Source organism: Rhagoletis pomonella, unplaced genomic scaffold, assembly GCF_013731165.1.
Source record: "Rhagoletis pomonella isolate Grant_MI unplaced genomic scaffold, Rhpom_1.0 Rhpom_scaffold_00009, whole genome shotgun sequence".
Lineage (NCBI taxonomy): Eukaryota > Metazoa > Arthropoda > Insecta > Diptera > Tephritidae > Rhagoletis > Rhagoletis pomonella.
The window spans coordinates 13973000-13985768 of record NW_023458563.1 but is presented as its reverse complement, the minus strand read 5'-3'; the positions used below and the strand labels follow the sequence as shown (position 1 = coordinate 13985768).

The 12769-nt window shown below is 38.3% G+C and overlaps 1 protein-coding gene across 5 annotated transcripts in view; it reads right to left on the bottom strand.

Annotated features, from left to right (window-relative positions):
* The window catches only part of LOC118745584 (Wilms tumor protein 1-interacting protein homolog), a 277158-nt gene that overhangs the window by 105207 nt on the left and 159182 nt on the right, over positions 1 to 12769 (bottom strand). For all 5 annotated transcript variants that reach the window (XM_036479082.1, XM_036479083.1, XM_036479084.1 and 2 more), the window contains one exon: positions 11567 to 11885. In XM_036479082.1, the coding sequence (XP_036334975.1) occupies positions 11567 to 11885 (319 nt within the window). The remainder of the gene's footprint in view (positions 1 to 11566; positions 11886 to 12769) is intronic.

Here is a 12769-nt window from a genome sequence, read left to right as displayed (position 1 = left end):
CCATCTTGCTGTCTTAGGGGACTTTAACTTAAACAACGTTATGTGGTCTAATATAGTTAAGACCTCTGGCCTTTTACCAAGCTGTGTGAATAGTAGTAGCGAGATATATTTAATTGATAATTTTTTAAGCATTGATATTAGGCAAATAAATTACTTTCACAATAAGCTTCAGAGGTTTTTGGACCTAATATTTATTAGCACTAATGTTAACTTTCAGTTGTCCGAGTGTAATTTTCCTTTCAAGGAGCCTGATATGTATCATGTTCCCTTGGTATTAGATATTTATTTTTACTCATACCTCAGCTTAGACGATAAAAACACAAAAGCATCTTTTAACTATAATGTATGTAATTTTTCTAATCTAAATAGTATATTTCTCAATATAGACTGGGACAGGTTATTATGTAATCTTAGTGTGGCATCATGTTTTAATATCTTTAAATCTAAAGTAGTTGAAGTTTGTCAAAATCACATTCCAATCTTTGGTAAAAAGCTATACAAAGTTCCATGGCATACTCGAAATCTTAAAAGAATAAAAAATTTAAGAAACAAATACCACCGCAAATTCAAAAAGACGAGCAATTATTCGTTTTTTATTGAGTATAAAAAGTATGCCAAACATTTTAACTGCCTTGATAAATTTTTATATAGAAACTACGTTTTAAACTATGAAGCCAATATCAAGTCGAATCCTAAAGCTTTCTGGCGATTTATAACTTCGAAGAAATCTTGCTCTAGTATTCCCTCTCAACTATTTCTGGACGGGAAATCTGCTACCTCTCCCATTGAGGCTGCGAATCTGTTTGCCGATTTTTTTCGCTCAAACTTCATTTTAGATAACGACTCTAGTGGAAGCCTTTCCAATACTAAGGAATGGCCCTTTAGCTTTGGATCCCTAACCTTGACCACAACCGACATTCTTAATGGCATTGCGCAGCTTAAACCCTCGAGCCAAACTGACATTGACGGGCTATCCGCAGTTCTATTAAAAAAATGCGATTCTCTTATTTATCCATTAAAATTAATTTTCAATAACTCGCTATCCGCAGGGGTATTTGTCGAAGATTGGAAAATAGCTTTTATCACCCCTATCTTCAAAAGTGGTAATAAAAATGATGTTCATAATTATAGACCCATTTCCAAACTTTCAACTATTTCGAAACTATTCGAATGCATAGTGAATGAAAAGGTGTCTTTTGCAGTTAAAAGCCTTACTTGTCAGAACCAGCATGGGTTTATGCCTAACCGCTCGACGGTCTCTAATCTCGCTGTCTTCGCAGAAGATTGCATTTCTGGCTTCAAAGACGGGTTTCAGTTAGATGCGGTTTATACCGACTTTTCAAAGGCGTTTGACAGGGTTTCACACTCTATCTTAGTCAATAAACTTGCTGCTTTAGGTTTTCACTCCATTTTTTTAAATTGGATTAAATCTTACCTTAGTAATCGTCGCTGTGTTGTCAATGTCGATAATACATTATCGTATCCCTTTATCGCTTCCTCCGGGGTACCCCAAGGAAGCGTTTTGGGCCCCTTATTTTTCATTTTGTTTATAAATGATATAAGTAGTTGCTTTTCCCGTTCTAAATTTCTCCTATATGCGGACGATTTAAAAGTTTACTCCGTAATAAAGAGTCCGCTCGATTCACAGATACTTCAAGCAGAGCTTAATAATCTTAAATCGTGGTGTGACACCAATCGCTTGTCGTTGAACATTAATAAATGCTATCACGTCACCTACAGTAAACGTACCACAGTCTTTCACACTTCCTATCATTTTTCCAATTATTATTTAAAGTCCGTCCCGGAGATTAAGGACTTGGGAGTAATTTTTGACAGAAAATTTACATTCAGCAATCATGTAGTTAATCATTGTCTCAAAGTCCTATGCAATGTTGGCATTTGTGCGACGGAACAGTTCCGAATTCTCTGACCCGTATACAATTAAATTGCTTTTCACTACCCTTGTTAGATCTAGGTTAGAGTACGCCTCATTTATCTGGAGGCCATATCATGCATGTTACGTTAACCGCATTGAAAAAGTTCAAAAGATGTTTATCAGGTTTGCTCTTCGAACCTTGCATTTTAATGAACCTATTCCTTCGTATCTTGCTAGATGTAAGCTCATTAATTTAAAATCGCTGGAAAGTAGGAGATCGATTCTGTCACTATCTTTTGTATTTGATATTATTTCTGGACGGGTGGACTGTGCCCCCCTCCTTGAACGTATTCGTTTTAATGCCCCACTTAGAAATTTACGTCATTTTGAGTCATTTCATATAGGCCCGGTAAAAACTGTTTATGCATTAAACGCTCCCATCACAAGAGCTCTATGCGATCTTAATCGCATCGAAAATTGTATTCATATTGATTTTACAGCTTGTAAAAACGACTTTTTGAATTTGTTATCTTCTATTTTGGATTAATTTTGTAAATATACTTTACTTTTCTTTTTAATAGTCTGTAAGAATATTTGATGTATTCATTGGCTAAATTAAACAAATAAACAAATGGCTGAACCGATTTTTGTTCTGTAAAAAGTGCTTTTTTGGACCATACCAAACTTTCTTTCGTTGTGAGCGGACGTGTTTTCACTGTGTCGTGGGGTGCGCGCATTTGATAATACGTTTTCTTATACATATTTAATAACTCTATTATTTACAATGTTCTGCCCAAAATGCAATGAAAAAGTTGATCGCTCCGGCGTTCCTAAAATTGCGTGTGGTGACTGTGGTATCTATTTTCATGCCGCTTGTGCAAGGGTTACTGTTGCTGATTTGGATTACATGAAGGCGAATAACATCAAACATCGATGTGATCCATGCAATGTTTTGCGCCGGCAATCTCTACATCTGCAGCCATTGCCGGGCGCTGCTTCTGGAGTTACAGCGGATGGTGCTGCTGCGTCTGGATCGATGCTAACTCCACAAGCAGCCAACAAATCCTCAACAGCGTCACAGAGCAGACCAAGGCAAGCCACCAACAACGGCCAAAAACAACAACCACAAAAGTCAACGAACAAAACCAGCGTTGATGCTCATATAAATGCTAATGAGCAAAGCAGTGTGCAAAGAGACAACAACACCAACGCAAATAAAACGGAATCTAACCAGCGCCCTCAGCATGGCCAAGTTAAAAGTGATAGTGTGACAAAGGAGATAAATTTGCAGTTGCTCTATGATGAAATTCTGAGTCTGAAGAAACTAAACTCTGATTTCCTAAACGTAGTAACGGAGCTTAAAGAGGAAAATTTGAAACTGAGCGAGAGAGTGTGCAAACTCGAAAGTGTATTGAACTGGCGAGAACAGCAACTTTTAAGCAGCGCAGTCGACTTTGATGGTGTGCCGGAGCTAACAAGTAAAAAAAATGCGAATGAGTGCGCAAAACAAATTTTAGGCACTGCTTTAAACCTACCTGACTCTTCGAAAAAGATAAGCAGATGCTATGTTAAAAAGTTTAAGCGAACAAGTGTGCTCCGTGTTCACTTTTCATCGATTGAAGCCAAGCAAAGAGTGATGGTCCAGAAAAGTAAAGCAAAGGGTAAATTGACGACTCATATTTTTGGTGATGCTAGCGGAAACAAAAACAACATCTACATAAACGACAGTCTCACTAGCTACAACCGAGCTTTGCTTACAGTGGCGAAGAAAACAAAAAAAGAGAAAAATTACAAGTTTCTGTGGGTGAAAAATGGAAGAATTTTGTTAAAAAAGTCTGATGGTGGCGAAGTTGTTTTTTTAAAAACTTTTGACGATTTGTCAAAAGTCAAGTAGTAGTAATTATTATTATAAATTTAAATTTTGTATAATGTTGTTTAGAAATTTTTTAGATAAAAACAACTACGCCGCAGTCAAACCTATTAGCGATTCGAATTTTTTATTTAATTTAAATAACTCTTTTACGGTAATTCACCAAAATATACGAAGTCTTCGGCAAAATTTTGATTTATTGCTCTGCAATCTAGAGGTGTTTAAAAACCCTCCGGATTTAATTTTTGTGTCCGAAATCTGGATATACTCTAATGAAACCTGTGATTTTACAATACCTGGTTATAATTTTTTTGCAAACACTAATGACTCTTATTCTGCAGGTGGTGTTGAAGTTTTTGTGCGTAGCAGTTACGAATGTGATTTTATTAATTATAACGTCACTAGCGCGGATATTTTAAAAGTTACATTAAGTATCTCCAAAAGGGTTTTTAGTTTTATGTGTGTTTATAGACTGCATGCGGTCTGTGTTCAAACGTTTTTGGAAGAGTTTTCAGGTCTTCTTTGTAGGGAAAATTCTGGCAATATTGCTATATTAGGAGATTTTAATTTAGATATACTAAACCTAAATGCTACAACAGATAGTTACCTTACCCTTATGGCGAATCATGGCCAAAAATCATACTTAAGCGAACCAACTCGTATTATTTCTGGAAGTTGCCTTGATCACATTTTCTGTCGGAGTAGTTCTGATACTAACTTTAATAGCCTAAACGTTGATTTAAATATTACAGACCATACCATGACAGGTTTAATAATAAATAATGTTAGCAAAAACAGCAATAGTTCAAATGAGGTTAATTCTAACTTTAACAAAATAAATTTCGGTTTGCTTAACCTACGGTTACGGTTTGAATCTTGGGACGTAGTATATACGGAGGGAAATGTATCACATGCTTACAATAGGGGTATTCTCGAAGTCTTGCACGATGCACGGATTGCACGAAATGCAAAAATACTATTCCAAATTTCGAAGAGTACGAGAACACCCCATTGCAAAGTGGTAGCATGCATGGGGAGCAAGCAGCGAAATTATGTATCAAATACAATAACAAGAGACAGCAAAAAAAAATTAAGTGAGCGAGATGAGAGGAATGAGAGAAATATGTAGCAATTCCAACAACAAAACAACTAGCACAGGGTCGCTATTATCTTGCTATGCTATTTTGCAAAATATATACATGGGTTTCGACGTTGCATATTTTGCAGCGATAGGAAATGTTGTTTCCCATGAATTTTCTTGTTGTGTGTTTGCAATTTATGCAATCCGTGCAATCCGTGCTACGTGCAATGGCTTTGCAAGATTTGGAGAATACCCCTAATATGTTTTTAAACATTCTGCAAGGTCACATTAAGGCTGCAAGTTTTACTTATAACCAAGGTAGGAAGCAATCAAAAATCAAACCCTGGATTAGCAATGAGCTGGTGAAAAAAATTCGTCTAAAAAATAAATTAGGTACAAAGAGTCATAAGCACCCGTCCAATGCTAACCTTCGTAGCCGATATCTGAAGCTATGCAGGGACTTGAGAAAAGAAGTCCGTTTGGCGCGAGATACGTATTATCGTAACGCGTTAAGGTCCTCGTATGGTAACTCAAAAAAAGAATGGGATATCGTTAACAGTCTTCTTAATCGCAAGAGCAAAACAAATAATAAAGAAATTCGTTTATGTGATAGTGGAGAGATTTTCGATGACGCCGAAGTATTAGCAAATATTTTTAATGACCATTTCTCGTCAGTCGGGCAATCTGATTGTTCCGCACATTCGTGTGAATCTTTTTCCTCAATATCTGCACCTACAAATGAAGGTGACAGTTTTTTCTTTGAAACCTTTAGTGGCATTGAAGTCCTAAGAGCCATTAATTCTCTGAATAACTCCAGATCGTGTGGTTCTGATGGAATTTCCAATCAAGTTATAAAAACGTTGCTTTTAACTTAGTTGATGTTTTAACACATCTTTTTAATTCTAGTGTCTTGTCTGGAACCTGTCCTGCTGATTTGAAATGTGCTCTTGTGATCCCTTTATTTAAAAAGGGCGACAAAAAAGATGTAAATAATTATAGGCCAATCTCTCTACTCTCCTCTATTTCTAAAGTTTTTGAGAAACTAGTTAAATGCAGAATTCTTTCTTTTCTTGAAAATAAGAACTTCTTTAGCCCTATGCAATATGGATTCAGAAATGGGCGGTCAACAGAAGATGCCCTGTTGGATTTTTGTTCCTTTATATATAGGGAAATTGACAACATAAAGAACTGTGCTGGATTGTTCGTAGATATAACGAAAGCGTTTGATATGGTAGACCACAAAATTTTACTTCATAAATTGTTTTCCGCTGGCTTCCGTGGTTTTTTCTATAATTGGTTAGAATCTTACTTATCGGGGAGAGCGCAGCAAGTAAAGGTTGGTAGCAGTTTAAGTAATCCTGTTACAATCAAGTTAGGAGTACCTCAAGGATCTGTTTTGGGCCCAATATTATTTTTGGTATATCTGAACTCGATGTTTTCTTTACCATTTTTTGGAAAAGTTACGGCTTTCGCAGACGACCTGGCCATTGCGTATGGTTTATCGAACTATCTGGATTTGGTAGCTGGCGTAAATAATGATGTACATAAGCTTATTGTTAGCAAGAAAACTAAGATAATGTATTTCAATCTACATCCAAAAATGTCACCTGAAATAGCCATAGTATTTCATGCCGCTGACTGCAAGCGCTACGCTCTAAATGCTATGCTGTGTTCAGAAACATCATTTAGTTTTGATAAGGACTGTTTGTGGAAAGTGTTTCTCTATTGAAGAAGTCAGCGACTTTCAGTACCTGGGTGTTTCTGTTGACAATAACTTAAGTTGGTCTACTCATATATCTCGTTTAAAGTCCTACATGCGATGTACCGTTCGTTACTTTTATAGCTTGAGAAAGATTTGCGCAAACGCAACTCTTAAAACTATTTACTACGCGTTGGTCCACTCAAAGCTAGACTATGGTATAAGCTGTTGGGGAGGTACATCTTATAGTAGAATCCAGCAGCTTCTAACTATTCAAAAATGTGTCATAAGGAAAATATCGAATGCAAATCGTCTTCATCACACCATCGACCTGTTTAGAAACCTGAAAATTCTTCCCGTAAAGCATATGTACTACTGCAAGGCTTTAAAGATATTTTTCGTTCGCTGTGGTTATTTGCATAGCCTGATCTCGGATAGCTACAATTTAAGGCAAAATTCACACGGACTTGTTTATGTTCCCACATCTCGCACAACTCACTTTAGTAACTTCTTCAGTATTGTTTCTTGCAAGGCTTTCAATGCGCTACCTGGTTCTATACGAGTCATTAGAAATTTGCGTACATTTTTATTAAAGGTTAAATCATTTTTATTAGAACAATCACACGACGACATCAAAATTTTGCTGAACCCTACAACTCAGTAAACTTGAACTAAATATGTAATCTCATGAGCATGTACACCGCTTTTTCATAAACCAACTTAATTAAATTTAAATTTATCTTACAATGTATAGTTTATTCTGAATTTCACCCCACACACTTTTGTTAATGTGCATTAAATTCCTCTTGAGACGGCATTCGATACTAAAATATTAATACTTTTTACAGAATGCCTTACTTTTTCTTTCTTTTAATATTTTATTATAATTTATGTTAAGTTAATATTGTAATTTACATACATATGTTTATTTTGAAAGAAAAATGAATAAATCAATCAATCAATCCTTCTGTGCGGATGGTTTTTCGATTAAAAAAAATTCAAAACTTTTTGCTGTTGTTGCCAAAAAATTAAGACAGTTGAGATGTCACAATTTCACAATTCCATAGAGTTTTCTGTATATTGTATGTCACTAAACTACTAAACAGCTGGACCGATTTGGTTCATACTTGGAACATATATCAGTACCTTGGAAAGAAATATTTTGGCAGGATCGCCGTGTAATAATGTTGGTTGATCGAAATAATTGAAAGATCTTTTCCGGGTAACGCATATATCAACCCCGATTTATTCAACTCATTTAATAAAGGCATAAGGGTTAGTGTAGTGTAAGTAAAATAGTGAGAAGGTGCTAGTATAGAATATATAGAGAGGAGGAGGAATCCACCACATTGAGGTACACTACACATCCTCGGGCGGACAATGCCAAACGTCGAGTGACCAGAAGACATCGCAAACTGCCAACACCAAGTGCGCCTCTTTTTTTTCACCAGCGGCGAGGTAAGGGTAGCCATCGGGAAGGTGAAAGCCTCCAACGCCATAGGACCCGGCGGAATTTACAAGCTGATGCTGAAAAATTTGAGTCCTGCGGAAGTGTACTATCTAACCAAGGCCTATGGCCACTCTCATCATTCCAGACAACTGGAAAATGAGGAGAGTGGTCCCACTGCTTAAACTGGGGAAACCGTCCAACAAAGGAGAGTCTTATCGACCGATAACCCTCCTTTCCCCGGTAGCGAAGACACTAGAGACCCTTCGACTCTTCCGCTACACAAACCACCAGACCTCAGCGAAGCATCAGCATGGTTTCCGCAGAGTGCATAGCACAACAACAGCGGTTAGCGCCATAAATACCCAGATAACTCTTGGCCTTAACCGAAACCGCCCAGTGAGAGAACATTCCTAGTAGGGTTGGATCTGTCAAAGGCGTTTGACACCGTCAGTCACTCCACGCTACTAGAAGATATTGAGGCCTCCTCTCTCCCACAGGGACTAAAACGGTCGTCGGCGAATTATCAGAGTAGTCGACATTCGTCAGTAACCTTCAGAGACAAAAACAGAAAACCAATAAAAATTAAACAGAGGGTTTCAAAGGATGGTATCCTATCCCCACTACTGTTTAATTAGCATATTTCTAAGCTCCCTCAAGGGAGTCTCGATTGTCTCTTGTGCTGACGATTGCTCAATAATGGCTTCTGGGAATGGAATTCATGACTTGTGCTCGAAAGTAAACTGTTACCTCGCCGAGCTTTCTCGCTTCTCCACAGCAAGAAGCCTAACCCTCTCCCCTACAAAATCTTCGGCAGCCTTATTCACCACCTGCACGAAAGAAGTCAGGCTGCAACTAGGTATTAAACTCGATGGGGAACCAATACCGACACCGAATAACCCAAAAATCCTTGGAGTCACCTTCGACAGTATGCTCTCCTTCTCGGCGCACACAACCGCAATTGTCAACAGAGTACAGAGCCGCAAAAAAATGCTCAAGTCGCTGGCCGGCAGCACTAGCAATTCCATTCCCAGATGCCATTATCGGGCAGACAAGACAAAGAAACGTTGCTGGCAACATACAAGGTAATTTGCCGGCCGGTTCTAAAATACGCAGCGCCCATGTGTCCACTGTCTAGCAGAACGCAGTGGACGAGGTTACAGATTTGCCAGAACACGACACTCCGGACCGCGACTGGATGCCTTCTGATGTCGCCCCAACACCACCTACACGACGAGGCTCAGATGCTCCCCATCAGGAAGCATAACACAATGCTCTGCAAGCAGTTTCTAGTAGGGTTCCGCACACGTGGTCACCCGAACACACAACTGTTTGCAGAAGATCACTCGCCAAGGCACGTCAGGAGGCACCTCTACGAACTAACGAGGATCATCAAACAACCTCTGGACTCAACTGCATACAGACAGGCCCTGAACGGAATTCACAGGGAGTCGGCTTCGATTTATATAGACTCTCGGCCTGTGAATGACGTTCTGGGCACACAACTACCTGACGTGGACGGGACAGAACTTTGTCTGCCTCGGGAGACCCGCGCCACTATAGGCTAAACTCATACCTGTAGAACTTCGTCTGCCTCGGGAGACTCGTACTACATTAGCACAACTCCGCTCTAGGTAATGTAGCAGGTTAAATTCCTACTTCAACAGGATAGACTGAAATATGCCCAGCATATGTCCGGCATGCGGAGTCACCCCATGGCAGCGATGAACAAAGTTTCGACTATATGGGCGCAGGTGGATATCGCGATATCGCCTAATCAGTTTAGGCGCGTGCATGCTAAAAATTGTTAGCAAAAAATGTGAGTACCCGTTCGTTAGGTCTTGAAATAGACTCATGTTTTAGAGAATTGCATGTAGCTTTTGAGCATATAATTGGATCTTTTCGCGGGACTTTACAAATATATGTAATTTTCGATTTTCTTAATGTTTTCATTTTCTCCTTATTTTTGCGTTATTTCGCGTAAACAGGTAATAGCAGTAGAGCAAACACAACCCTGGCATGTATTTTGTTGCTGCTAGAGAAACCTATAATGCCAAATCAAAAGCAAGCAAAAAGGATGCTAATGTATGTGTATGTGAATGTGTATATGAATGTAGCAAAGTTTGACAGTTCAGGTTTTTCACGAAATAGAAAAAAATCCAAACTGCAGCCCTGCTACTACTACCTGTTTAATGTGCTTTGGTGTAACCTTTGTATTTCTGGAGTGGAAAGCAGAAAACAAAAATTAACCAAAATTCCATCACACTTAATGGTTGGACCCACATATTTTGCGAGTTGTAGACGTTGTAGTGATACAATCTTGCCCATATTTTATATTTAGGTTTTCCAAATCCAAGAGAACTAAATTACATCGAAATCGGATGAAATTTAATGTTTCCGCTCACAGGAGTGGAGGGCGTGGCAATTATCAAATATTTACCATATTTCATAATTAGCTATTCCTAAGAATGAGTAGAGCAAATGTTAAGTTTCAGTGCAGTCAGTGCACGTTAATTATTATTTCCACTGGTTCCACATAGTCGATACACTGTGCGATGTGTTGAAATATCTGAGCTATTTAACACCTACTTATCTGTCCCGATATATTTGTAGCTGCCATACCTAAATAAAAGCGTAAGCATTGACTGGTGTCAAATAATTCCCGTGCCCATAAAATTTGTATGAAGCATATCGAAATAACGCGGCGGCAACGCGTTAGGTAGTGAAGTTGACTGCATAAAACTTCGAAACTGTCATTTTCGTATTTCACACAAACAAACCTATGCTTACTGTTTGTGTTATTTCTGCATTTGACGTAGCGTTGTCGCTACCCGTCGGCTGTAAGGTCTTGTCAAATGTGTAGTTTAAAAGGATAAAGGCCACCGTCAACGAACTAATAAATCCACTAGAAATCAGATATTCATAATCCGCCGAATCTTGGAAAAGACCTGCAGAGAAGTATCGAGGGTCTGCAGGTGGGCAAAACTCATGTTGCCTTCAATTTCAGAAGATCTATCTAGTTTTTTGCTCTCACTGAGCAGACGGGGCTCGTGGCACAAACACCTGACTGCCATAGGCGTACATGAAAACTCCATTTGCCCATCCTGCCTGGGAGGAGGATGAGACGGTGGAACACTTTTTGTGCTTCTGCCCCGCCTTTGCAAGAATAAGGTATGAGACATTTCGCCGCGCTGTGTTGAGAGACGTAAATCGTCCAGATTTAGAACAGATTAAAAGGGACATGAAAACAGTACAATGGACGTCACGTAGTCCCAGTGTTGTTTTTTGCACAAGTTGTTTTGTGCCTGGGTCCGACAAAGAAAAAAGAAAAGTACGCCAGAGGACGATAAAGGCTTTTGTTGAATCCATCGTAATCTGATATTCATCAAGTCTACGAAAAAGTAATCACTGAATCAGAGTCGCTGCGAACCTATTCAAAACATGCTACGTTCGTTACTATTCGGATTCACTTGTAACATTTTAGTAGACTTCGCGGAAAATCAGACTACCATGAATTCCGAATTAGACCCTGGATGTGTACACCTACGTTACGTGTTATTATAAATATATTTAAACTTCAAAAAAGTACTTACCAAAATTTTCTACCCTACTTCCTGTATCGAGGGAATGTACTAAAAAATCAGTCAATGCTTCGACCTCACTCTCCTTTTGTTGGCATGAGCTTTTTGAATTATCATCAGCACTACTAGCTTCTATACTAGAGAATGATGGTGTGTTGCAACCGCTGGTACTGATGGATCCGATTGTTGATATATTTCCTCCACTTTCACTCGTATTTAACTGTGGACCGTTGACGTATGGTACATAATTTAAGTAGTTTGCATGCGATGAAAGTTGACTAGCTGGGCGTGGAATTATTGGTTCATATATAGATTCATATGTCGACGAACTCTAAAATAGTAATAGTTTTATGTGGTAAATTTGTATGCAACAGACTATATTTCAAATAGATGAGGACTGTAGCGAAGCTTGCAAATATAATATGATGATTTGCCTTTAATTTATACATAATAACCAAATAATATTGCTGTCTTCGTTATAATGCCGAAGTTAGGTAATCAAAAATGTTGTGACTTTATCCCAGTAATAATGCCTGCAATGCAAAGCTATATTAAAAATTACTGAAATTCTTACGTGTATTCGAAGGAAAGATTCTAAAAACGTATGGGTCATTACGGACAGGGCCGTAGCCAGAATTTTAAATTTGGAAGTTCGTGCCCGTATGTTGTTGGTTAGTCAAATATTAGTGGCATTGTTGTACTATGATAGCACGACCGAGTAATCATAGTGAACTTACATATGTACAGCAGTCGAAAAAATTATAGCGGCACCAAATTTTGACCAGTTTTCAAATATGTTTTTTTTTTGTTATTTAATTTTGGTTAGTTTTTTATAGTTCATTCTCTAACATCTTCCGTATAAATACAAGTTCAAAGGCAGTGTCACACCGATCACGCCCATTCCGAAATTCGATTTTTAAGTCCCGAACCTGCCCATCCCGACGTTTTTCAGAATTGTACCGCATATCCCGTGGGTCCCGAAATCTATCTCTAAATCAGGCTACAAACGGACAACAAATTGAAACGATCGGTTGAGATTTAAACGTGTGTGGCGTGGTTTGCAAACCGATCAAAGGTTGACAAAAATGTTCATGTCTTTCAAATTAATTTTAAATTATAATGAAATATCTGGCATCCTCCGATTATTTTGTTTTACTTTGGTGTTCGTTTTTGTCTCAATAAATAGTTAATAGAGCATATTTCGTGCCGAAATTT